Below are 27,793 nucleotides of genomic sequence, written 5' to 3' on the forward strand. Positions count from 1 at the left end.
TCTTTTTCAAAAACGGTTTGTGTTAATTCAACTATAAAAGAGAAAATGGTTGATTCATTTAGTTCCAATACAAACATTTTCTACTTTTTTAACTATAACATTTTACTATAACCTATAAATGCAAGTGAAATTTTATGTGATTTAAAGTGATAATAAATAAACTTATCAATAACATCTTCTAAAATAAAGCATTATGACTAATTAATTTTTTTGTATCTTTATTAAGTTGCATGTTCCAATGATAGTATACTTGACATGCATGCTTCAATATGTTTCAGGCTTACCTTGATATTTTATTTTTTTACTTTCCAATCATGAACCAAATGAGTTATTTATATCAATTATAAATAACCATCTTGGTTCACAATATGCTGCATCTAGAATTTCTGAAACGGAGCGATCATCACTCTGTTTCAGAAATCCTAGATGCAGCATGGGGATGTTTAAGGGGAGTACAGGGGATGTTTTAAAGCTACTAATCAACAAATGACTAACTACCAAGTTTATATGCACAATAACAATAGTTTGTGAAACAGTCTTTTACAAAATATAGTTTTGTAAAAAGGATCTTTTTTAAATGGTCCTTGCAGTTTACATCCATCAGAAAATAAAATTCTTTTGTGCTATCATCTAGATATATATATCTTTAAAATATCCCATATCTATTGTCAATGTATTTTATTCCTTATATTTATTTATCATTATTTATTAAATTGATATTTTTTTTTTTGTTATTCACCTCTTCAAGGCCAAGAAGGCCACTACAGATGTGGAGGCTACTTAATAGTGGTTATAACCCTCTCTCAACTCTATAATTCCGAAACACGAACCTTGTCGAACAAGGCCGCTGCGCGGAGAAACAAGTTGATATTATTATATATCATTAATATATCATTGATATTATTATATATCATTAAGTTTCTTCATTCTTTTTTTGGTATCATCTTGATTACAGATTATTAACTTTATTATTTTAACACATTATTGCTAACTATGATTTTATGTCTTGATTTATTTATAGCTATTGCTAACTATGATTTTATGTCACAACTTATTTATAGCTATTGCTAACTATGATTTTATGTCTTGATTTATTTATAGCTATTGCTAACTATGATTTTATGTCACAACTTATTTATAGCTATTGCTAACTATGATTTTATGTCATAACTTATTTATAGCTATTGCTAACTATGATTTTATGTCACAACTTATTTATAGCTATTGCTAACTATGGTTTTATGTCACGACTTATTTATAGCTATTGCTAACTATGATTTTATGTCACAACTTATTTATAGCTATTGCTAACTATGATTTTGTGTCACAACTTATTTACTTACATCAACTAAAATAATATCATCTAATATTCTTTTTATCATTTCTGTTATTCGTACCTATTTTATTTAATTTTTTTTTTAATTTTTATTTTGTTATTATTATTATTTTTTTCAAATTTCAATTCTGTTAACTAGTGTTAAAGAATCCTGACGAATTAACTTCAAAATGTTGTGGTAAGATATGTTATAAAATTGGAAGTGATTGGTTTCGATGGGGAAGACACCTTGGCTTAAGTGATTCAGATCTTGATAACATTGGCTCTGATAATACAAAATGTTATGAGAAAGCTGTAAATGTTTTAAAAAAATGGAAACAAGTAAATGGAAATACTTCATGGGAGCAATTAAAAAATGAGTTAATATCCTTCGAACGTTCAGATGTAGTGATTGAAATTGAAAGGGAATTCGGAGGTAAGAATTCATAGCAGTAATAAAGTTTTATTCTTTATTTTCATGTACTAATATGTGTTTACAAAACATTTATAAAATAAATGTGCATTAAGTTTGTAACAAAGTAAAAATTTAGTTTTCAGATTTTCAAAATTTGTATTAACTAACATATATAAGTTTATGCTTTTACTCAACAACATAAAAATTGAAAATTTTTGATTTTTAGATTACTTACGTACTCCAGAAATAAAAAGGTAATAAAACTTTGTGCTGTTTTTTTGTGTGGCACTTATGCTTGTATCTGGGCTCATTTGCAGAATGCTTGTCTTTTGTGTGAGAAAATCATCTCACAATACAGGCTTTCTCATAGGAGACATGTGGTTGCACGCCTTAAATTGCAAATATAATATTTTGTTTTGGCAACTTGACCACGACTCTTTGCAAGTTTTGATAATTGGCGCATTTAGAAAATGTGCTAAAAAAACTAAAGTATACTTGAACAAAAATTAAAAATAAACAAACCATAAACTGAAAAGAGAAATAAAAATCTTAACAAATGATAAAATAAGAAAAGATAAACCTAAAAAAATATAATCATAAAATGTCACTTCATAGAATTTAGAAAAGATCAAAGTTTCAAAGTTATTTAATCTAAGCATAGTTACTTTGAAACTTAATTATTTAAAAGTTTAAAACTTTGATATTAAATAAATAAACAATAAAAAAGTGTGACTTTGAAAGAATTTGAACCCATATTCAAGAACCTCAAACATTACATTAGCTTAAATGCTACACCAATGATATGTTATATGAAAAATTATTTGGTTCAAACTAATAATTAAGACGCTTTCAAAAAAATTATTTGGTTTTTACTATTGAGACACTTAAAATTAAAAATAAAAATCTCTAAATTAAAAAAAAAAAATATTTTTATGCTTTTATTTTTACTTTACTATTTTTATCTTTATTTTGTTTTTTACACTTGTTAAAATTTTGTTTGCTCTTTTTCAGTTTTTAGTTTATTTCTATATTTCACTTCAATTAAGTTGGGTTTTTCAGTGCATTTTTAAAAATTGCAAATTATTAAAGTGCTGTAATCATATAAGGCATGCGGCCACACGCCTTTTATGAGTAATATGTATTTTTTATTTTCTTTATTTTATATACCAATAGCCTTGGTATTGGTATATAAAAAAAGTTCAGATCTCATCCAGTGTCCTTTCAGATATGAGAAAGCTTTAGAAGAAGGTTTAAACTGTTTCAAAAGTTTAAAAAAGTTGACATTATTCTAACTTAAATAATAATTAGATACAATAAAAAAATTTACATATAAATGCCGATAAAATGTTTAATACTGTTATACTTTTAGTCTATAGCCGCAGATAAAGATTGAAAGTAATATGCATTATTCTATGATGAATCTATTTTTTATCTGTTATTATCTTTTATCTATTTACTGCCTAATTATATTGAAGGTAAAGAATTTTACAACTTTACTATTTACAAGATTTAAATTGTATCCCATGCAGATGCAATGTGTGATTTTATCTCATCAAGTAAATTATACTGCTTACCACCTTCAAACACTATATGTGACAGCTGTTGCCAAGCATTCTCCAGTATTCAGGTCTGGGAATCTAGCTAACTATTACAAAGTTTTAGTTCCCAAAGTTTTTGAAATAATCCTTTACTATCTTAATATGAATTCTAGCATTATCCTACTAAAAAACAAGGTTTTTACAGCCAAATGCTTCATTTCATAAAAATTCTTGAACAATTAAAAGATTATTAACTGATTAAATTTCTGATTAACCAAGATATCCGATTGCACATAGGTAATTACACCACTACCACCCATTAGGCAGGTACTACTTGTTTTTAACACAAATCCTTAAAATAATAAATTCCACTTAACTGGGCAATTAAGGCAAATTTGTTTTTTGTCAAAAAGTTTTACTTATTGCAAATTTTTTTTCCATGTTAAATTGTTTTTTGCAAAAGTTAATCGATTATTTATCTGTTTTGTTGTCACTAGTTGTTTCTGCTGATATTTTTTGCGCCTATGGTGATAATTATCATGAATAACTTGCTACATTGAACATAAATTAGCAGTGACACCTGCTTCTGCAGCAATTTGATCTGCTGTTAATAAAGAATTTAAGGCTTATGTCCAGAATCCTTTTTTATTCCAAATGAAGCTTTTATTCCTTCTTATCGGTTCCAAATCAAGCCTCTTTCTACTCTATGATTTTCAACTTCTTGTGCAGCTGCTATATCTAATCATAATCATTTTTTTCATATTTTTTAAAAGGACAACTCTCTTGAGAACAAACAGCAATATGTTATTGCATAAAATCGATAAATGCACTTCCTATGTAACCTCCTGGATCCAGGCAGGAATGAAAATTTTTATTTATTTTTGTTAGTTTCAAATCAATTTTTTTCCCCATCTTTTTCAATAGAAAAACTCTTGAAAACAAATCATTTTTTGATATTGCAAGAAATTGATGTTAAATGGTGCTGTCTGATGCTAAGCTCCATTAATCTCAGTTTACTAAATCTTGTATTTTATCTCAGAAGTTAGGCTCTAGAGACTTTTGGAAGGTCTTCAACATCGTCATTAACAATGGTGACCTGTGTTGGGTTAGGGGTATGGTCTTCATGATTACCCTGCTACTGGTAACATGCAACCCAGTGCAACCTGTTCCATGTCCTGCTGCCCTTTGGGATTCGCTTTCTAAGCAAAGACTGTAAGGAGTTTACTTCCTGTCATCAGTACTATTTAATATCGGTCATGCCTATAGTAATTTATACATATATACATTTTTTTGTGTATCTTTTATACAGTTTGAAGTGCCTTAGATACTGTTTTAGCTCATCTGTAATCTACTTTGTATGTTTGTGTTCTGTTTAAACCTCTGGTGCAGTGTTGACTCACCCGTAAGTTGCTATCTGTATTTTTGTGTTCTGTCTAAACCTCTGGCGTGGTGTTAACTCAATTATAAGTTGCTATCTGTATGTTTGTGTTCTGCCTGAACCTCCGGAGTGGTGTTTTCTCACCCGTAAGCTGCTATCTGTGTGTTTGTGTTCTGTCTATTTATGTTTATATGTATGCTTGTGTTCTGTCTGAACCTCTAGCGTGGCAGGCTTGGTCAGGAAGCAGGTGCAATTGCACTCGATTACTGACCACAAAAATAATATTCAGTTGCGACAACTTGGTCACATTTATTAGATGTTTTAAGAACATTTAATGTATTTTTAAAATTTTGGTTTTGCGGACATGGAAACATGCATTGAGAACATTCAAGTTTATGAATATAAAAAAAACTTTCTTTTACATATATATTTTGCATACATGGAAACATATATTTTACATACATGGAAACATACAAAGACTTAAACGTTCTCAAAACATCTTGGTGTGGAATAAAGAAAATTCGCAAACACTAAAAACCTGCCAAATCTACAAACAAACTAATTCTATTGGTTCAAAAAATGCGTTGACTATGTGAAATTATGTTCTAGACTATTCTGTCTTAAAGATTGTATTTAAGTTTTTGTCAAAATTTTTAGCATTTAATGTTATAAGACTATGTTATCAAACGATTATATAATTTAATTTTTATTTGATTTAATATTTATTTAAATTTAATTTATTATTTTAATACTATTGCTCATTCATGGAGATCTGCAAAGCCGTAAACGTTTTAAACTATTAATTGTTTACAAAAATAGAAGTTTTGAATATATATATTTTAAATTATCAAAGTTTTTTAAAGTTTATTTTATATAATAGATTTTGGTAGTATACTATTACTTTTTAATATAAAAAAAATTTTATATTAAAAAATATATATTATTAAAAAATATATTAAAAGTTTTTTTTAAGTAAATGTAATTTGATGTATGTGTTTTTTATGTTAATATATTTCTTTTAAAGCAATTTGTACGATTGATTTTGCAAACAAAAAGATTTAACAACGACTGCTTTTTCAATGAAATTATTAATAATTATCAAAGTTAATAAAACTAACTATGAATACATACAAGAATAAACTTTTCAAACTACGCAAAGCATGAAATAGTCATTAAAAAAATATTAATTTTTTTGTTTATTGAACAATTCAACTAGCATTAGTTTTATTAGAATCTTGTTAAAATAAGACAAAAGTATATAAATAAAAGAAATTATTTTATACTCTTTGATAAATAGAAGAACATTTGTTTCTTTATCAAACAATCATTAATAGTAAGTTGTTATTTTATATTTAAAATGTCGCCTAATTTATTAGAAAAATTATATAAGTTAAAAAAATATAAGTTCTAGACGTAATTCTTTTTTTTTCTGTGTTGTTTTCTGTTTGAACCTCTGGCGCAGTGTTTTCTCACTCGTAAGTTACTTTATGTATGTATGTGTTCTGTTTAAATGTTTTGTTTAAATGTTTAAATTTTGATTCAGTGTGAGCTCATTAATTAGTCACTCTAACTATAAAACCTACTCTGTCCTTATCTCTAGTATTTTGTTAGATAAAGTATGTTTCTTTATCCATTTATAAAATATCATGCCTGATGTTTTAAGATAATGTTTGCAGGAAATCTAAAGTGATATCTAAATTAAACTCATAAACTTATACAGATTGTGAGCCAGACAACATTCTTGTCATAGTCATCAAAAATTGTTCTCCATAACTCTCTTCAATCTCAAAACTATTAATTAAGTGCTTGACTGAGTCTCATTTTCCTGCCTGCTGGAAAATAGCATCTGTTCTGATTTTCAAAAACTCTGGCGAACATTCTGACCCCTCCAATTATCGTTTGATCAGTCATCTTTCTGTTATTAGCAAGGTCTTTGAGTCTTTAATAAATAAATTTCTCCTGTCCTATCTTGAAATAACTTACTGTCAGACAATCAATGCGGTTTTCGATCCTCTTGCTCTTCAGCTGACTTGCTAGCTGCTGTTACTGAAAGATTTTATCTTGAGCTCTTGACTTATATAAGGCATTTGACAAAGTTTGGCATGCTGGTCTTCTCCATTAGCTTGTTTCATATGTTGTATCTAGAAAAGTTTTTGAGATAATTAAATTGCTTCTTTCGAACCGCTTTATTTAAATTGTCCTCAAAGGCCAAGACTCTTCTTTGTTTCCAGTAACTTCTGGGGTACCTCAAGGTTCTATCCTTATTAATCCTTATTCTATCCTTATCCTGATTAATATATTTGAATTTTTTGATAATATTTATAGACCTGTCTAATGTTTAAGGATCTTAGGCCACCCCCTTCCCCCCAAATATTTTTTATTTAAAAAAATTTTTAATCCAGTATTACTTTATTTTGTAGAACATATATAGGGGGTGTGAACAGACAAAAAAAATTATTTTTTGGGACACATTAATAAATGTATTGTCGTCACTTGTAAAAAATTCAGCATAATTTTTAATATTAAAAGTGTTTGGAGTATTTTCTTGCCAACTGTTATGATAAAAAAAGTATCTTGGTTGGTGTTCTGGATTACTTAAATTTAGTTCCACCAAGTCGCAAATCAAATTTAAAAACTTTCTTGTAAAGTTTTCAAATTTTACTGTTTCTAAAACATTTCAGCTAGTTCTGCAGGTAATAAATATGCTTCACTGTAGTGATCATTTTTGTCTTTAGAAACACATATATTAATGAAATGTGGTGCTACATTTGATATTTTATTAAGTTATTACTTAGAAAAACAAATACTCACCTTTATAACTAACAGTGTATATTTATTATATTAATAATTTGGTTCTTGTAAAGCTTTGAAAAGATTTGAAATTTTGAGACATCAAAAGAGAGATAAAATATTGGCAATAGCTTTAATGCTGAATTTATAACTCAATTAGTTGATGAAAAGTTAGTACTAATATCTACCTACTATTAAAAATGTAAAAAAGAGATCGATTGTGGTGCTGCAAGTTTTTTCTGCAAAATTTTTCATTTTCTTGCATTTTATCTTCTATTTCATTTTATCTTCTATTTCATTTTATTTTACTCTATATAATATATATTTTTAAATTTTTAACTCAAAAGTAATAATTTATTTAAATCTATTTAGATATAAACCTGATGATCTGCCTCAACAAACAAACCAAGAAATTAATAAAGGTCAGATTTTAATTTTGGGTTTTAATTTTAAGAAAATTTAAAAAAAAGTTATTTCTGTTTGGTTTGAAAAAAGTTTAAATTAAAAAATTTTAAAGTGAAAAAATTTTAAAAACCTAAAAGTAAAAAAAAAAAAAAAGTGAAATAAAGTTACAACCTAAAAGTGAAAATTTAATTCATTCATCAGTAAACATTTTTTGAATGAATAAATAGGTATTAAAAATATATAATTTTTCAGTATTTGATACTACAGTACTTATAATTTTTATATAATTTTGCTTCATTAAAGACCCAACAAGACATTTTTTTTTAATCATCTTCACTTCTAACAAGGCTCCAAACAGCCACTATTAAATTTGAAACTTACTGAAAGAGAAAAGACGGAGTTAACTATTTAACAAGATAACAATTAACAGACGGCTTTTTAACGACTTTAATTAACAGAAGATTGCAAATTATATGAATAAGGTAAACAAGACCAAGAGAGCAAATTCCTAAGAACTGATGTTCGAGGAAAAAAAACTAGACAAATAAGAATTTTTAGAGCACTTAGGAACAGTCACAGTAAAAGGATAAGACTTAATTGAATGACAAGTAACACAAGATTGAATTTTAGTAGGTGGCGCAAGAGACGCTAGCTCTTTAGAGCAGCGCCCATTATAGTATTTATAGAAAAAAGATAGAGAAGCAATATTATGACAATCTGACAATGGTTGAAGGTCAAATCATTTTTGCACCTTGTCTAAAAGAGAAAATGTATCATTGGAAGATTCTCCCCAGATATGGCACCAGTATTCCATACAAGGACAGATTTGAGATTTATAGAAATAAAGAATAAAATCCAGAATAAGATGTTGGCAAGTGCGATAATAAGATGCAACTTAGCATATGCTAATTTTGCAATCAATATGATATATGATTTTCTAAAAAGATCGGAATTCTAGTAGACAAAAGGTAGATGACTAATTGTGTACATTATCGTTCATAAATATGGGAAGATCTAGATTACTGCGATAACAATTAGTTAAAAAAAAATTGATTTTTTCTGAGTTAAAGTACACCAGTCATTGCGAACCCCACGTTGTAGCAGAAGTGAGATCCTTTTCAAGCTTAAATTCCCCCTCCAAGCAATCAGAGTGTTGGCTTCTTATCAAGACAAGAATAGATGGTAGTATCATCAGCAAACAATGCCACCTTAGATGTGAGAATTTCTGTAGATCAATAATGTAAATTTAAAAAAGTATAGGGAAAAGAATAAGCCCTTAAGGAACCCCTGAAGTTACAGGAAATAATGAAGGCTGCTACCCATCAAGGACAACTTTTAGGCTATGATAGGTATGTAAGGATTCAACAATATTAAAGATGTTATGATATGTAAGGATTATGATATATAAGGACTATGATAAGTAAGTATTCAATAATTTTAAAGATGAAACTCCATAAAAAGAGAGCTTATGGAGAAGATGGCAAGGCAAACTTTATCAAAGGCTTTAAAAATATTGAGAGCAATAGCCTTAACCTCTCCACATCTATCTATTGCACAATAAAATCTATCAGTTATTAGTGTTAACAAATCAGCAGTAGAATGAGAAGATTGAAATCCATATTGCTGTTCAGAAAGTAAGTTATTACATTCAAGATAAGAGATTAAGTATTTGCTAATTAAAAATTCAAAAACCTTACTTATGATAGGAAGAAGGCTAATGGGACGGTAGTTAGACGAGTCAAATCGCTCTCTAGAATTTTTGAAAATAGGGATAACAGATGCCGCTTTTCAGCAGACTGGAAACAATAACTTAGATAAGCGCTTGTTAAATGGTTTTAAAAGTATAGATGACAGCTCCAGAGAACACTTATGTAAGACTTTAACAGGTATGTTGTCCCGACCACAAGCTGTAAGAGAGTCTAAGCAGGAAATCACTTAGAAACAGAAGCTGGAGAGGTATGAATGTTAAGCAACGGATCAACCTGTTTGTTGACTATATAAGGTAGGATTTGATTAAAGGAATCAAGAGATGAGATTGATGAGAAGTTCTTAGCAAACTATTTAGCTTTGTCTTTAGGTAAACTAACAAAATCTGAACCATACAAGAGAGGAGGAATAACAGTTTTGCCCTTATTATAGACATTGTTAAAGGTTGTCTAGAAGTCTCTGGATCCTAATTTTTGAGATGAAATACAATATTTTGTGACCTGAGAATATTGGGCTTTGGCATTAAACAAAACCTTTTTACAATAGTGCCTAGCAAAAGTACACAGACTTCTGTTTTTTGGAGAATTGTTTTGGTGATTGATAAGGAAGTAATGGTTATAATCAGAAATTGCAGCAGCACAATGAGAGGGAATGAAAGATTCCATGCCAGTCCGAATCCAAGAAGTTACATAAATTGCACATTTGTCAGCAGGAAGGCGGAAAGAGTCCCAGTCAGCTTTAAGATAGTTGTGAAAAGTACAATGGCTGGTGAATACTGATAATGATGAAGAATGAGATTAGATAGATTGATGAGAACTAAGCTGTGATCAGCAGGGTGAATGTGTCAAAACTGAGCACTGACTAAGATCAGAAACAAGGCTTAGTTGTGTAGAGAAGGTAAATGTCGTAAAAATCGATTTGTCTGAAAAGCGAGTTGGAAAGTTGACTATTTGTGTTAGAGATTGAGAGAGGTAAAAGTTGAGGGCCTTAATGCCTGTAGAGTCACTGACACTAGAGCCAAGTCATTCAGTGTGATGAGCATTGAAGTCACCAACAATAATGATATTGGCTGAAGGATAAAGAGAAAGGGCTTGCTCAATTTGATCAGAAATAAAATCAAAAAGAGTGCAGTTTTGAGATGAAGAGAAAGGTAATAGACTAACCCTAACCCAAAGGTAATAGAGTGAAGAGGGGCTAAACAAAAGCACATAAAAGAATAGTCTGTAGATTCAAACCTAGTTTCCTGACAAATGGGCATAGTTTTACAAATGTAAATGCCCAGGCCAAGCATGTGACTATTGGAGTCTTTACAAATAAAGGAATATAACCATCAACACTAAGGTCACAAGATGAGATAGCTGAACCTAAATTAGTCTCACAAAGAGCATATAGGTCTGATGAACTTTGTTAGAGATAAGACTCAATAGAAGAAAAGTTTTCCTGAAGACCACGAGTATTTGTGAATGATAGATTGAGAGAACTTGGTGATGGCAATAGGTTTTTGTGTTTTATAGTTTTAATACTTTAGTCATTTGACTTAAACTTGACTCAATCACAGGTAGTGCTCCCTACTCTGTTAGTCCAAGTAATTGCCTCGTTACTATTATTAAACCTTAAGCCCTAAGCAAATTGACAATGCACTTCCAAAGTGCAAACAGGGATACTATCCATGAGCTACATGGCACTGTTATTACTCTAATATTTTACAGCTGTTAATAGAATCAGACATTTAAAATAACATCGAAAAACCTGACTACTAGCTGGCCTCTGATGAACCATAAAACTGAGTTTTAGAGCTGTACCCTAAATAGGAGATAATAGAATGAGTTGCCTAGTCATAAAAACATGAGACAACAGCTAACACAAGCAAAACCCATGCAATGAGTCAAGAAGATCCAGCATTCAACATCCTAAACTGCAAACAATTTATTATAAATACATCAATATCAGTCTAATAAATGAAGAAGGGGTGCGAAACTGGTTAGCAGATAAAATTTATTCACACCTTAAGTCTTAGCCTAGGAGCCCTTCTACAATACAGTTGCCGGATGCATTTAACATCTGCTCAACATGTGTATTTTTATTGAGATATCATCTCTTGCCTTTTCTTAATGCAGAGTCCCAAGGCAGAGGGTGTGTTAGCATCTCCTTTGCCTTTTAAACTGTATTCTACAATGCAGCAGGACATGAAACAGGTTGTTCTGGATTGCATGTTGCAAGTAGCAGGATAACCTGAACTGACATACTTTCTTTATTAATTTTAAGTATTCATTAAAGTTTCAAGGGTCTTAAGGCACCCCTAAAAATATATTTATTCAAAAAACTTTAAAATCCAGTGTTGTTTTATTTTTTAAAACACAATTGTTGCGTTAAACAGGTAATATATATATATATATATATATATATATATATATATATATATATATATATATATATATATATATATATATATATATAAATATTGGGTTAGGGAATAAGTTCGTTCGGTTTTTTTCAAAGAGTATTATTTAAAGGATTTGTTTGTTGTTGAGCAAAGTGTTTGTATTCATTAGACAGTGCCTTTTCTGCTATACAAACCTGTGTTATTTGTTTTTTTTTGAATATTTTTAGTTTTTCCTATTTTCCTCCCTTAGAAATGGAATACCTAGGTGGCAAAAATCAGCATTTTTGACACCTACTTTTCTTTGCTTTTCATCGCAGTCAAAAAGCAGCTGAAGCCGCTTGTGATATATACAATGTGTACAGAGTAGGTGAGCACAGCACAGAAATGGTTTGCAAAGTTCAAAAACAGCGACTTTGACCTCAAAGACATACCTCGCAGCAGACAACCCACATAATTCGATGAGGAGCATCTCAAGACACTTTTGCAGGAAGATGGTTGCCGAACAAGTTGTGAATTAGCCAAAAAAATAAACTCTAATCATAAGACAACCCTCAATCATCTTCACTCAATGAGATTTGTCGAAAAGCTCGGAGCCTGGGTGCCTCACAAGCTTAACGAACTCAACAAAGAAAATTGTCTTCAAATTGCTGCGCGCTATTAAGCAACACGCAGCCATAAACAGCGCTTTTTGTACCGAACTGTCACGGGAGATGAGAAATAATGCCAATATGAAATAAAGAAAGGAGTGGGTGGTCCCAGGAGACATGCCGACGCTGAGAGTCAAGCAAGATCTCTACCTGAAAAAGACCGTGATCTGCGTTTGGTGGGACTAAGAAAGCATGGTACACTGGAAATGCTTGAAAGGAAGGCAACGGTCAACAAGGAGCTCTACATTGCCTAACTATGTTGCGTAAATGAGGCTATGCGACTGAAAAGACCTGACTGACAACATTAAGTCATCTTGCTCCACGACAACACCATACCCCATGTTGCACAAGTTGTCAAAACCACACTCCAAGAGCTCAAATGGGAGGTTCTTCAACATCCACCATACTCTCCAGACCTTGCGCCAACAGGTTATCACATTTTCTCAAATTTTTGTTGAATCAAATGAAGGGTGTTAACTTCGATGGCGAAGAGGACCTCAAAAACTGGCTCAACAACTTCTTTGACACCAGACCGGGCAATTTTTGGAGAAGCGGCATCAACAAATTGATCGAGATGTGGAAGTAGGTTGTAAGCAGTAACGACGAATACATAATTGATTAATTTATTGTTATAATTATTGTTTTTTGTTTAAAGAAAGCTCTTTGAAAAAAACCAAATGAATTTATTCCCCAAACCAAATATATATATATATATATATATATATATATATATATATATATATATATATATATATATATATATATATATATATATATATATATATATGACCTGTTCAGGGCAACAACAGCTTAACTCTCTTATACACACACAGAGTAGTGGACAGGATAGGCATACAGTAGCACTCGATTTCTGACCACACACATAATTTTTTTTTATAAGCTTGACCACAGCTTTTAGATGTTTGAAAATGCTTCAAAATGTGCTGAAATAACCTGGCGAAGGAAAGAAAATTTTAAACAAGCTTAACGATAAAAAGAGGAAAAAATCTTGATAAAAAAATAAAGTTAAAAAAAAAATCAACTATTACAAAACTGAAAAACTAAAACTCAATAAGAAAACCATTTTTAATTATGTTTATAATTACATTAAAGTTGAATAACTTTGAAACTTTGATCTTTTCTAATGTTTCTATGATATTAAGCGAACTCTTATAATAAAATTAATTATAAAATTGTGTTCAAACATAATTATAAAATGCACAATTTTTCTAAATATAATAAAATTTATTATAAAACTCTTTGTTAATTTAAATATAATGCTTTTTGTTTAAAACAACCATCAAAATTTGTTATTTAAAAGCGTTTAGGGTTTTATAAAAATATTTAAGAAAGTTTACAAAACAACAACAACAAAAAACATGTTTTTGAGTATATTAAATTTTATCAATTTTTTAAAAAAGTTTATTTTAACTCATAGTTATTGTCGTTATAATATTAATTAAATATTAACTAAATTAATTAAATAAATTATTTCAAAACATTTACATTCATTATAAAAAAATATAGTTTTGAAATAAAAACTTTATTTAATTTTCTTTAATAATTTATTTAATAGCATTTTAAAAATTTATTTTAATACGTTTAGCATAGTGTAAAAACAAATCATTAGAAAGTTTACAAAGTATCACAAAAATACTTTGCTACTTACTAAATTAAATATTTAGTTTATATTACACTGTTTTAACTATTTTGAACCAATTTTTATTCATATATTTTAATTTAGGATGGCTATGTTAGAGTGGAAACATTTATTTTAAGTAAATAAAATAAATGTTTTTAACTATAAGATTATATATATATATATATATATATATATATATATATATATATATATATATATATATTAACTATAAGATATATATATATATATATATATATATATATATATATATATATATATATATATATATATATATATATATATATATATATATATATATATATATATATATATATAAATTTTGTTTAAATGAAAAAATTATACTAATTGTATTTATTATTTACAGCATGCAATGCAGCTATTAAATACAAATCAAAAATTGAAAAACCGTTTAGGAAAATTTTTTTGAAAACTAAATAATTACAGCGCAAGAATATTTAATATAATAAAAAAATGTTTTTTTAATGTCTTTCTTTAACACAACAAAAAAGACTATATAACCAGATTTGTGTTACTGTGTTAAACCTTGTGGTTGTTAAATTAATGGTTTTACCTTTGGAATACTGCTATAACTAATTGGACATTTCCATTTCTGTGCATGCTTTATTTTTCTTTATTTTTTACAATTAAAAGCAATTTACACACTATTATGATTATCTTAAATAAAAATTTTCATACTGCTCTTTCGTATAAGAGTATTTCCATTTTTCTGTGCATAATTTTTTTTTTTTTAATCATTTACAGTTAGAAGCTGGGACTCGAAGCAATTTACTATTATGGTTATGATAAAGAACCATTATAACAAAAATATTTTTGTCATATTTTAGGCTAGCTGAATGTTTTAGTATGTATATTTTCATCTTTTTGTGTGTGTGTGTTAATGTTGCAATAGTTTAAAAAATATAGTGATTTTTTAAAAATGCTCTGCTCTAAATGCTATATTCTAGCTAAAAACATTTGATAACTGCTATTTTTGCTATTTCAGCATAATTCAGTTCATTATCACATTTACTGTATACGAAAAATAAATTATTGTTAAGATCAAGTGACATATTAAGGTAGTAATTTTCATATATTCAAGTTTAGGTACTATTTTTATATTGCATTGGATAGAAATAAGATCATTACTTATATGTATTATTACACTGCAATATGTGTTTTGATTTTCTTTATTTGCAGGCTGTTTTTGTTTTTAAATATTGCTCTCTTGTCATTACAATATAGACTAAAATCTTCTCTATTATAAAGCTGTGTAATTTTAAACAAAAAAAAAATTCCTGCTATACTTCAGCACACACCACTTCTTTGTTGTTAAAAACTAAAGATTTTCTTGCATATCTTACCAATGTTTTGCTCAATATTTATTATAAGACGTTGCTCAACAAAAATTTCATTGTTGAGCATTTTTTCACTTTTTGCAAGATAAAAGTCATTGATGTCAGAAACTAAAAATTTTTTAGTTCATTGTTTGATAAGTTTGTTAGAATTTTAGAAAAAATAACTTTGCTTATATCTTGTTTTTTTTTTTTGCTGGATTCACAGTTCAAACTGTAGGGTTATCAAAGTTTTCTATATGATCTTTTAATGTGAAAAATTTATTGCGGCCGTGGCGCAGTGGTTAGAGCGTTTGCTCCATAAGCAGGAGATCCAGGTTCGAAAAGAGCTTTGAACATATTTTTGCGTAAGGAAGGAAACATGAATTTCCTGGTTAAATGTACTTCCGCGGTGCTCTGTGACAAGACCATTTAGGACTTCTTAGGGCACTTAAAAAAAAAAAACAAAAAAAAAAAACATCCAGAAGATTCGTTTTATTTGAACTTATTGAAAATGTTGTAAACCTTGCAATTCAGCAACTAAAATTTGCAACCTTTGCCTTCATAAAAGATATGAAATCTTATATCATAATAGAAGCAATTTGCTTAATAAAATGAAAAAGTGTCAATATTCAAATAAAGTTCTCCTTTCCTCTTTTGATACCGGAAACTAAATGATTATGTTTTTTTCATCATTGTCTGAAGTTACCAAAATTAAAAAAGCAAGTTTTTGTTTATTCTAACGGTTTTTTATTTACCAAATGATTTTTTTCAAACGGTTTATTTATTATTACTTTTTTAATTTTAATTTAATAGCTGTAATAATTGGCATAAAGCATGGAACTTAGAGTACTAATTATGTTTTTTACTTAAACAAAATAATGATGGTAGTAGTGGTGATGGTGGTGGTGGTAATGATGATAATGATGATGATCATGATGCTGATGATGATGATGATGATGATGATGATGATGATGATGATGATGATGATGATGATGATGATGATGATGATGATGATGATGATGATGATGATGATGATGATGATGATGATGATGATGATGATGATGATGATGATGATGATAATGATGATGATAAATTATTTTTATATAGATATATCAGAGATAAGCACAGCTCTGAAAAATTATTATCTTGTAAATTATGGAAAAATAAATGAAATTCAGCCACCATTAAAAGCACCTGCAAATGTTGATCTAATACATAAATTTGTTGATCTATGTATAGTTGATTCAGTTGATATTCAAATGGATACTGTTTATAGTGTTGAGCGAAAGGAGTTTCTTGAAAAGCAAATGAGTTATACACCAATTCCATATGGTGAAGTATTTATAAAAGAAAAATCTGTTATATTAATATCTGGAATAGCTGGTATTGGAAAAACTTGGTTGCTTAGAAAATGTTTGCTTGATTGGTCAAATGATTTAATTTGGACAAACGTTGAACTTGTTTTTTATTTGGAATGCAGGAGGTTAAATCAATATCAAAATATTTCTAACATTAATGAACTTCTAAATGTTTTCTACAAAGATATTATGAACGGTTTTTATATTAACAGTCATGCTGCACTATTTATAATTGATGGATTGGACGAGTTTAAGTTTTTTAATGAATTAGTAAATCCGAATTTGAGTTGTAGCTATCCGATTGTTAATGCTTTAGCAGAAATTCAGAATTACAATCATGTAGTAGCTGGTAGAGTTTATGCAATTGATCAGTACCAATGTATATCAACAGAGCACAGGGATAAGCTTATTATTCAAGTAATGGGGTTTAATGAAAATGGAATAAATAACTATATAGAAAATAATGTAATGGAAGGAAAAAAAGAAGTTGTAAAAGCAACTTTGAAGGAATCTTCAATTGCAAAAGCCATGGCATCAGTTCCTTTTTATTTATCGTCCATGTGTAAAATTATTAGTGGCTCAAAGAAATTAAATAAAAAATTTTTCTTAACAATGACAGATTTGTATGCAAATATTTTTTTATCTTTTTTGCGAAAACACATCATCAAAAATAATAAGTTAGTATATGAGATAATGGAAAACGAATCCAATAAAAAATATATTTTAAATATTTGTAAAATTGCATATGAATTGTTTATTGAAAATAAAGTAATTTTTTCCAAAGAAGAAATTCAAACTTTTATCAGCGACTTTGATAAAAATGAAGACAATTTTTTTGGATTTATAGAACGGTTTGAAACAGATCTGGGTTGTTATTATCAGTTCGCACACTTGACACTAATGGAGTTTTGTGCATCTGTATATGCATATAATTGTTTAAGTTGTGAAGAAATTATGGCCAATGAAGAACTGGAAAGTTGTTTATCAATGATCTGTGGATTAACCAATAAAAGCCAAAATAGTTTAATAAAGTTTCTTGTTAACCTGAATCCTTCAAAAAAATCTCATAAAGAATCTTTACTTTTGTCTTCCGTTTTTGGTAAGTTGAAGAATTTTGTTCCATTATTATGTATATATACTGTCATTATTATATATATAGTCATTTTAGATTAACATACAAATTTTCATTAAGATATAAAAATTACACAATTTCTTAATTTATTTTATAAAGATAGAATATATATATAAATATATATATATATATATATATATATATATATATATATATATATATATATATATATATATATATATATATATATATATATATATATATATATATATATATATATAAACAATGCCTAAGTGATTGTGAAGTGCCCCGCCCCCTCCCCCCATGCTGGTGCCTGCCGTAAGGAAATTTTACAAAAACATTGCCATATATAACCTCTAAAGGGTTTAGAATAGCCTCTGATTATCATATCCAATGAAGTTATCATTTTAATGAAGTTATGTTGTTTTTTTTAACCTTGAAACAATACTGTTTTTATATAATTTATTAATAAACCTACAATAGCGATGTACCAGCAAGTATTAACTTAGTGATTTTTATATAATTTGTATAAGTTAACATAAACAAAATAACAAACAGATAGTTTTACATAAGAAGTGGTGTCCTGTAACTTCAGGGGTTCCTCAAGGTGCAATCCTTGGCCCTATACTCTTTTTAATTTACATTATTGATCTTCCAGATATTCTCACATCTAAGGTGGCATTGTTTGCTAATGATACTACCATTTATTCTTGTCATGATAAGAAACCAACACTCTCTAGTGGTTGCTGTGAGGGAGCATTTGAGCTTGAAAAGGATCTCACTTCTGCTACAGCATGGGGCTCACAGTGGCTGGTGAACTTAAATTCAGATAAAACTCAGTTTTTTTCAGCCAATTGTTATCGCAATAATTTAGATCTTCCTATATTTATGAATGGTAATGTACTTGATGAGTCATCTACCCTTCATCTTTTAGAATTAACTTTTACTTCCGGTCTTTCTTAGAAACCGTATATCAAATTGATTGCAAAATGCATCTGCTAAGGTTGCATCTCTTTATCAAGCTAAACACTTTCTTACTCCAGATTCTATTCTCTATCTTTATAAATCTCAAATCCACCCTTGTATGGAATACTGTTGCCATATCTGGAGGGGATCTTCTAATGATACCTTTTCTTTTTTAGACAATGTGCAAAAGCGCACTGTAAACATAGTTGGGCCTGCTCTTGTAGCCAACCTCCAACCATTATCCCATTGTCGTAATGTTGCTTCTCTTTCTCTTTTCTACAAATACTATAATGGACACTGCTCTAAAGAACTAGCGTCTCTTGTGCCATCTACTAAACTTCATTCTCGTGTTACTTGTCAATCAATTAAGTCTCATCCTTTTTCTGTGACTGTTTCTAAGTGCTCCAAAAACTCTTATTTGTCTAGTTTTTTTCCTCAAACATAAGATCTTTGGAATTCGCTTCCTTCATCTTGCTTTCCTGATTTGTATAATTTGCAATCTTTTAATTTGTCTGTCAATCTTGCTCTACAATCTTCATCTTTTCTCATTCAGTAACTTCCAACTCTAATTAGTGGTTGCTTGCACCCTTGTTAGAAGCGAAGATGTTTAAAAAAAATATATTAATATTAACAACCAATAACAAATTGTTCACAAATTCTAATTGCTCTTTTCAATGTTTACCTGTAAAATATATTGAGTGTAAAATATGTAAAATTAGTGTAATCAATCATTAGTATTGTTGTATCTTCAACTTTACCCACACATCATACCAATTGCAGCCCATAGATGTAGCTGTTTCTACATTAAACTTCTTTTTATTCAAGCCTCAAAAAACTTACTATGATCATTTCGTTTTCACTTAGTTGAAAACCCAACCATGGTATGCTTTCTTTGAATAACATGTGTGAAGCTTTTTCACCAGCACATATGAAATCTGTAATAGTTGGCTTTGCCCAAAATAGCTTTTCCCTTAAGGCCTTTGCTAAGTGCTGCATCTATCCATATAATCTTCATGATTTTGCTATATCTTCAACAAGAAATAGACCAGTCGACCAAGTTGCTGGTAAGAGTTTCACTCCAGTACATTTGAACAAATAATTATACTATGCTGTATTGATGGGAAAACCTGTAACATGTTTGAATTTTTGCTGGTTTTTCAGATAAATGGCAAGTTCTGGCATAATGTGAGCAAGATAACCTCCAGTTGGCTCCCAAGTTACTCTTATATGCTTCTCTTTTATGACTCCAGACTCAATTTTTCCATATTTATCTGGAATAAACATTTTGGTCTTTTCTTCTATCATACGCAATTCCATGTATATTTTTTTACTACATTTATTAGCTTCAATAATTGTATTTTCTTTCATTACATTATTCTTAGCTCTTCCCATTTTGTTTGGGTTAACAGAAAGATATAAATATCAGGAGAAAGATAACCTGCAGCTCTAAAAGCTTTATTATACCAATGACTATAGCAGCCGTACCAACATTAAAAATATAATATCTTATTGCAGCTGATGCAGCATGTGTTATGGTCATTTTGTTTTGCTTTAGGCATGGTTTTTCTAAGTATCTTGTAACCAGTGATGCCAATCTTCCAAGTTTTTCTTCAAGCAACTTGTCAACCAAAGTTTTTGTTTCGTTGTTTAGCTGTGCAGTATTTATATTGTATGTATCATCGTTGTTGTTTACTTCCAGCAGATCGAAAACTAGTTCCGGTTCTAAATTGTTTAAAAATGCAGTTTCTATAATATATTTTATTACTTACCACTATTGGTAAGTAAGAATATATATAATAGAATATATAAATTTTAAATTCAAAAAAGTTTGATATATATATTAAACATTAAAAAGTTAGTTTTAAAGTCTGTTTTAGATTGTGGTAAGAAATGTTTTAAAACAATTAAAGAATTTCATTTATTGTAATTTAGCTAACATGAAATTTATCAAACTCTTTTTTTCTTTCATTTTCTTTTTTTTTTTTCCTTTTTCCTTCAGTTTCTTCCTGAATGTTTTTTTTTTTCTCTTCTGTAGGCGAATCGATTCTTTATAATCACTTAAAATAATTTGCATAGTAGAAATCTCTTTCTTTTTAAGCCTCTGATTACAAAGCCAAAGAAGGAACTTTTTGTAAAAAAAGACAAACAATAAACATGTGGACCTATCGTGCAGTTTTTAGGATCATTGCAAAATGATGCTGCCTCTGTGCATAGATTGATTGTATAAGTACATGCTATGATATCAAAAAGACTATCAAGATCATTATTTATTTTATTAGTTGCTTCTTTGGATGGCTTTGCGTCTTTCAAAAACTTAGATATTTTAATCCATAGTCACTCTATTTTTTATGCAAGTAATTTTTCCCAAATTGTAACTGGTGGTTTAAACAGACTATTTACTTTAAACTATTGAGCTCTCACCAGTTTAGTAAGTTCTCTGCTTCGTTCTTTTGTAACAAAATTATGTTTTCTACATTCAAACTCAATTTCTTTTCTTTCCTAAAAGGTATATATAGGTTTAGTTATTTTTCGCGAATAATTTACGTAATGTGAATATATATTTTTAATATAATCACTTTTGAAAATTTTTTTAAAATTTTAAAAAAATAGAAGAATTCCCATTTGAATTACTGATCTTTTTGTGGGTACCTCCGACAAAACAAAGGCTTTACCTTTTCCAACAAGATTAGACAATTTAGTTGCCTAATTATGTTTAGTTTTCACATTTAATGTATAATCACTCATTGTTATTACTTTTATTAAAAAAAAAAAAAATACACAACAAAAAGTATTTGTGATTAAAATTTTTTTTATAAAAAAGTTTCTAGTATATAAACGAATAAATTTTGAAGTCTCTGGTATATAAACTGAATAAAATTCTGCTTCTTTTGTTTCTTCATTTTGATTATATATTTCCTTAACAAAAGCAACATGTATTTAAACTATTTAGCAATATTAATTCAATTAAGGTAAAACATCTACTACAAGGTCCAAAAATTAACCACATAATTTTACCACAATTTATTTTATCACACATATATAATATGCATACTCACTGAGTATGGATAATATGAACGCGTTATAAAAACAAATTTTATGATATTTTGATAACTAGTATTAATTTTACAATATAAGTATAAATATAATATACTCACCTTGAGAATTATAGAGTTGTTAAAACACATTCTCAAAAAATAATTTTTTACAATAAGCTATAAAATGCACAACTAAAAGTCTCAATTGTACTACCAAAATATTTTTAAATTAAAATAGGCAAAAAAGAAACTAAAATTAAAATTTAATTTTACATAAGAATATCAGTATTATTTTAATCAAAATGATTTTAGCATTGTACCCTATTGTACATGCAATCTAAACTTTATAATGCATATGGTATGGTAGATGATTCTTCAGTGATGAGATTGTTGCAACTTCCTAGGCATCCAATTTCTGCTTTTCACCATGCATGATTTCTTTATAAACAGCGCTCAATGAGTTTCATAAGAGTTAGTAATGTTGTTACTTTAATAAATTAAATTAATTAATTACTTTAATAAAATTCTTTTATTGTATTTTATTTTTTTTTATTTTATTGCCTCTCTTTTTTTCTTTTTCTTTTTTTTTTGCAAAGGAAACAATCTTTTTTTTTTTATTTAAAAGATCTTCTGCGTTTTGTTTTTGTTGTTGGAAAGTTTTGAAGATGAGAAAATTATAATCATCATAACGTTGTTTTCTTTTGTATGTAAATTTTTTTTGTGAATTGTCATGCTTTAATGTTCACTTGTGCAAAGTTCAAGCTTCATAGTATTTTATTCTAGGTTGGGGTTTTCAAAAATCTAGTTAGTAGCTAATAATAAATAAGCTAATAATAAATAAGCTAATAATAAATAATATAAAAGTTTCTAGAAAAAATGCAAATTTTTATTTGATTTAATTTGATTTACAATTTCAAACTGATTAAATGCAGTTTTTAGAGCTTATCATTGTTGATGCCGACCAAAAATAGTTTAAGGTATTTTTTTCTCTCATTCTGAGGACTGAAGTACCATATATATATATATAAAGAATAGTTACATTTGTAGTTACTGTAGTATTTCTGAAATCAAATTTTAATATTATGGGGTGACAAAATATGAAAATATTAAATCATGATTATTTGCACCAAATAATTTCAATCTTCAAGAATTAGAAAATATGGTTAATTTTTTTACTATATTTGTTTGTTTAATAAGAGCTATTAAAAAAAGCAATAGAACAAATTTCCGTTACATTACAAAATATTTGTGTAAAAAATTTAAAAAGATTTTTGGCGCAAAAACAGTTAATACTTTCTCCTGTTCAACACAATCACAAATTTAGTGATTGCTTTCTACCTTTATAATTTGCCTGATTTTCATCACAATCCTAACCAAAATATTTCTTTGTGCCATTTGTTATTAATGATTTGCAATCGAAATCCAAAATAGCACTAAGCACTACACTGACTTAAAACAAAAAAAAGGATTCAAATTAAAAAATCTCACAAACAACATAAATTCAGCATCACATCAATTTCCAGTTGTAAACAATAAACAATAATTAACTGATGAAATAAAAAAGGTTACACTGCTATTTTACTTGTTTTCAGTGACCTTTTTATTATTTTTATTAGATTATAATAGTATAAGTTTATAAACTTTCTATTATATTTTAAAAATCACATAAATATATATAAACTAAACAGATTAAATGCAGTATAAAATAAAAACTTAAAATTTGATAAAAATACAAAATACAATGTAAATAGAAAGCATTAGAAAAAGTTTTGCAAAAATATAAAATAAAATTTCAAAATACAATATACATCTTAAAAACATATAATGTTAAAGGTTTTTTTCTAGTGTTGAAATCTAATATATTATATTAATTAATGTCTGTTGTTATATAAAAGTAAATTCAACAATTATATATTAAATATATTCAAAAAAGGTTTAATAATTACATTTAATTATTGATATTAAATATATAAATAATAGTAAGAATAAAAATCGAATAGTAGTAAGAATAATAATATAAACAAAAAATGATGAAAATGAAAAAAAAAAAAGATGTACAAATAAATTGTTCTAATAAAACACTACTGTAAGAACCTTTTAGTTTGAACTTTGAACTTTGAGTCTGTAACACAGAACATAGTTAATAGTTAAGACAGCCATAATCCATTTAACTATTGCTTCAATACTGTCATGTTACTATACCTTCCAGGATAACTATTGCAAGCTTCAATACTGTTATGTTACTATACCTTCCATTTAACTATTGCTTCAATACTGTTATGTTACTATACCTTCCAGGATAACTGCCAAGGCTAATTAATGACTAGCCGGTACATAAGTTATTAATAGAATATGTATAGATTTCAATAATTACATTATTTTGTATTATTTCAACTGATTATTTATTTACATTAAAAAAAAAATTAGGGGGTTGTAAAATTTATATGGCTGTATCTATTGAGCACTAAAATTTACATATAAATTAAAGCCTTACTTAAGGTAAACTTTTTTTTTTTTGTTATTAATTTTCTAATTTTACCAGGGGTTTGTTAAGGTGCTTATTTAGGGCTTTTTTTATTTTCATCAACATGTTGTCTTGAAATTGTATTAATATAATTTGTTTATATTAATACAATTTGTTAGAATATTCAAAATGGACTTACAAACTGCAAAACTTCACTCAAAAAATATAAGATTAATCTGTTTCTGTTTTACCAATTGCAGCCCTCAAATAGGGATTGGCAATGTTGTCCTAAAAGTGTCAGAGGTCTGTGATTTTTTGCTAACCTTGTTTCTATGTTGTTATGGTGAAACCTTTGTGTTAAAAATTTTGTGCTGAATTCTAGTAAGTGAGCAGGGCCCCTGGCTAAAAATGAGACTTTTTGCAAATCTGACCCAGGCAAAATTATAAGATTTAGGTTTATACTACTTAATATATCAAAATTTTATACTTACATTAACTATTTATTAAATACTGGCATACATTTATACAGCTATTCATGGAAGTTTAAAAGATTACAGAATTTTAAGATCTAATCTTCGGTTTTTCTTGAATAACGGAAATAGATATCAAAATAATGTTTTTTTCCAATTTGGTATATAGGTTATTTGTTAATAGAATAAAAAAAAGTAGGTTTCGACTGATCACTGTTTTTTCAGAAATTTCATTAAAAGTTAGGTGATACAAATTAAGAGGTGTCACAAAAGTTTAAACAATTTTATTTATGATTAATTATTTGCTAATTAATTGATAAATCCGGTGCGAAAATTTTATTTATTTTTAAATAAAGTTAAAATGAGTAGTTTACAATCAAAAAATTCATCACAACATCATCAGGCAGCTTTTAATTCATTAAAAATCAACTTGAATATTGTAAATTTCAAATTGATTTCAATTGCGTGCAATTGGGTCGAAAATCAGTTTCTAGTAAGATCAAGTGCCAAGTTATTGGTATGGTGAGGATAAAAAATCATGCAAACGTTCAAATAGGCAAAATACTTCATGTTTCTGATTATTGCATTCGAAAAACCATCAAAATCTGGGAACTTACCAAGAACGTCTCTGAGATGCCGCGTACTGGGAGACCATCCAAACTCAGCAACCGTGACAAAAGTGGTATATTCAGAATGAGCAGAGGAAACCCAGACTCAGCTACAAAAAGCTAGCACAAATCTTCAACAAGTCAAAAAATAATCCAAAAGCAGAGAGCTTGTGAGATGAACATTGTTGGACAAAGTATTGGAACGTACATAGCTGCTAGAAAACTTATTCTTTCAATCACAGATAAATGTAAACAACGAGTGTGGTCCAAGGAAAAGCTGGGCTGGTCTGTAAAACATTGTCAAAAGTTATTTGGAGTGATGAAGCTAATTTTCGTAAGTCGTAAACTGCAAGGGAAGAATCTATGTCAAAAGATTTGCAACTGAGAAATATTCAGACAGGTTTTTGCAACATTGTTGACAAGTCGGTGGAGGTTCGATTGGCATCTGGGGATGTTTTTCTCACAAAGGTATAAGCTTCTGTGAGCTGTACGAAGGCCGAATTAATCAATACACCTACAAGAACACATTGGAAACATGTTTAGTTCCATCAATCAGACACTTGTATGGCAGAAGCAAGCAATTTATCTTTCAACAAGATGGGGTTTCAGCTCACGCAGCTCACTTAATCAAAGAATATTTTTTGAAAAAAAGTTCAATGTGATGCCCTGGTGCCCTAGATTACCAGATCTCAACCCAATTGAAAATATTTGGTCTTGGATTGACAATCAACTGACATACCTTGAAATTCAGTCAACTCAGCATTTGAAGCAATTTTTGATTGAGTACTGGCTGAAGGTACCTCGCGTGATGTGCATGAAATTAGTTGAGTCAATGCATAAGCGAGTTTATTTTTGCTATAAAAACATAGGAGGACACTTTAAATATTAATTTTGCTTTTTTTTTCATTTTTTGTTCGAATGTTGCAATTCGTTTAAACTTTTGTGCTTCTTATTTTTCCTATATAATTTTTTTAAACTAAATGTTAAAGTTTTTATAGTATGTTCATATTCATTTTCAAGCTAATTACTTTTTCTTTAATAAATAAAAAAAATTAATTTGATATCATTTTACAGTTTTTTTTTTATTGAACAAAAACCAAACATACTTGATAAAAATTCTGCAATCGTTTAAACTTTCGTGAATAGCTGTATATTTTTAAACTCTAATTTATTTCCAACAAGATTGCAAGCAGCTACTATTAAGTTATGAGTTACTTTAAAGTAGAGAATAAGTTAAAATAATAGGAAATATATAACTGAAGACTTAAAAAATTGTTAGTTTAAAAAAATGAAAACATGGAGATAAGTAAGAGTTATTAGGTTTCTTTGATGTTCAAGGAAGATGTTGAAGGGACAGATACAGTAAAAGGATGCAACTTGTTGAATAATAATCATTATAAAGATAACAACTTGCTTAAGCATTGACCATGATTGTATTTGTAGAAAAAAAAGAAAGAAATGCAACCTTACAACAATGGGAGAGTGGCTCAAGCTTGGCATATAAAGTAGGTGTAGTTATATTTACAATGTGCTTTTAGACTTAGTCTGAGAGTAAGTGGGTTGTTATTTGTCAATATAGAAATGCCAACATTATTGCAATATTTTGTTGCAGTAAATAAATAAGTTTTGTTGTCTAACAAAAATTGGGGATTGTAAGTCCAGAATTTAAATTCATAAGCCACTGCAAGCCTTAGGCTGTTTCAGAAGAGAGATCAGATTGGCTGCTTGTTCTAAGCAACCAAAAAGTGAAGAATTTTGTCAAGACAAGAGTATAAAGTTGAGTCGTCAGCAAATAGAGCCACTTTAGATTTCATAAAGATCGTTATTGTAGATTAGAAACAATACTGGAGCAAAGAACCTTGTGGTAACCTTAAAGTTACTTAAAATAAAGAAGAGGGTAGGGCTTCAAGAGTAACTTTACTACTGCAGTTAGAAAGAAATAATTTAATAACCTCAAAACCTTTATATAAAGAAACTAATAACAGAGTGAAGACTAACAGTAGGATAATTGGAGAGGTCAAAATGTTTCCTCGAGTTTTGAAAAATTGGAACCATTTATTTAGCACTTTTTAAATGTTTAGCGAAAATTGAAGAGAGTTCTGGAGAACACCTTTTTTAAGACTATGATGGAAATCTATTCTGGAACACAAACTGTAGAAGTGTTCAATTGAGAATTAACTTTAGAATTGAAAGCCAGAGTGATTTCGATGTTTAACAATGGGTT

General features: G+C 28.4%; 1 protein-coding gene across 1 annotated transcript in view; it reads left to right on the top strand.

Annotated features, from left to right (window-relative positions):
* The window catches only part of LOC105843164 (uncharacterized), a 61,798-nt gene that overhangs the window by 27,269 nt on the left and 6,736 nt on the right, over positions 1-27,793 (top strand). Inside the window, exons 3-6 of the mRNA XM_065815038.1 lie at positions 1,476-1,751; positions 1,957-1,984; positions 7,809-7,858; positions 16,683-18,032. Of these exons, the coding sequence (XP_065671110.1) occupies positions 1,476-1,751; positions 1,957-1,984; positions 7,809-7,858; positions 16,683-18,032 (1,704 nt within the window). The remainder of the gene's footprint in view (positions 1-1,475; positions 1,752-1,956; positions 1,985-7,808; positions 7,859-16,682; positions 18,033-27,793) is intronic.

The sequence above is a fragment of the Hydra vulgaris genome, chromosome 13 (genome assembly GCF_038396675.1).
Source record: "Hydra vulgaris chromosome 13, alternate assembly HydraT2T_AEP".
Taxonomy (NCBI): Eukaryota; Metazoa; Cnidaria; class Hydrozoa; order Anthoathecata; family Hydridae; genus Hydra; species Hydra vulgaris.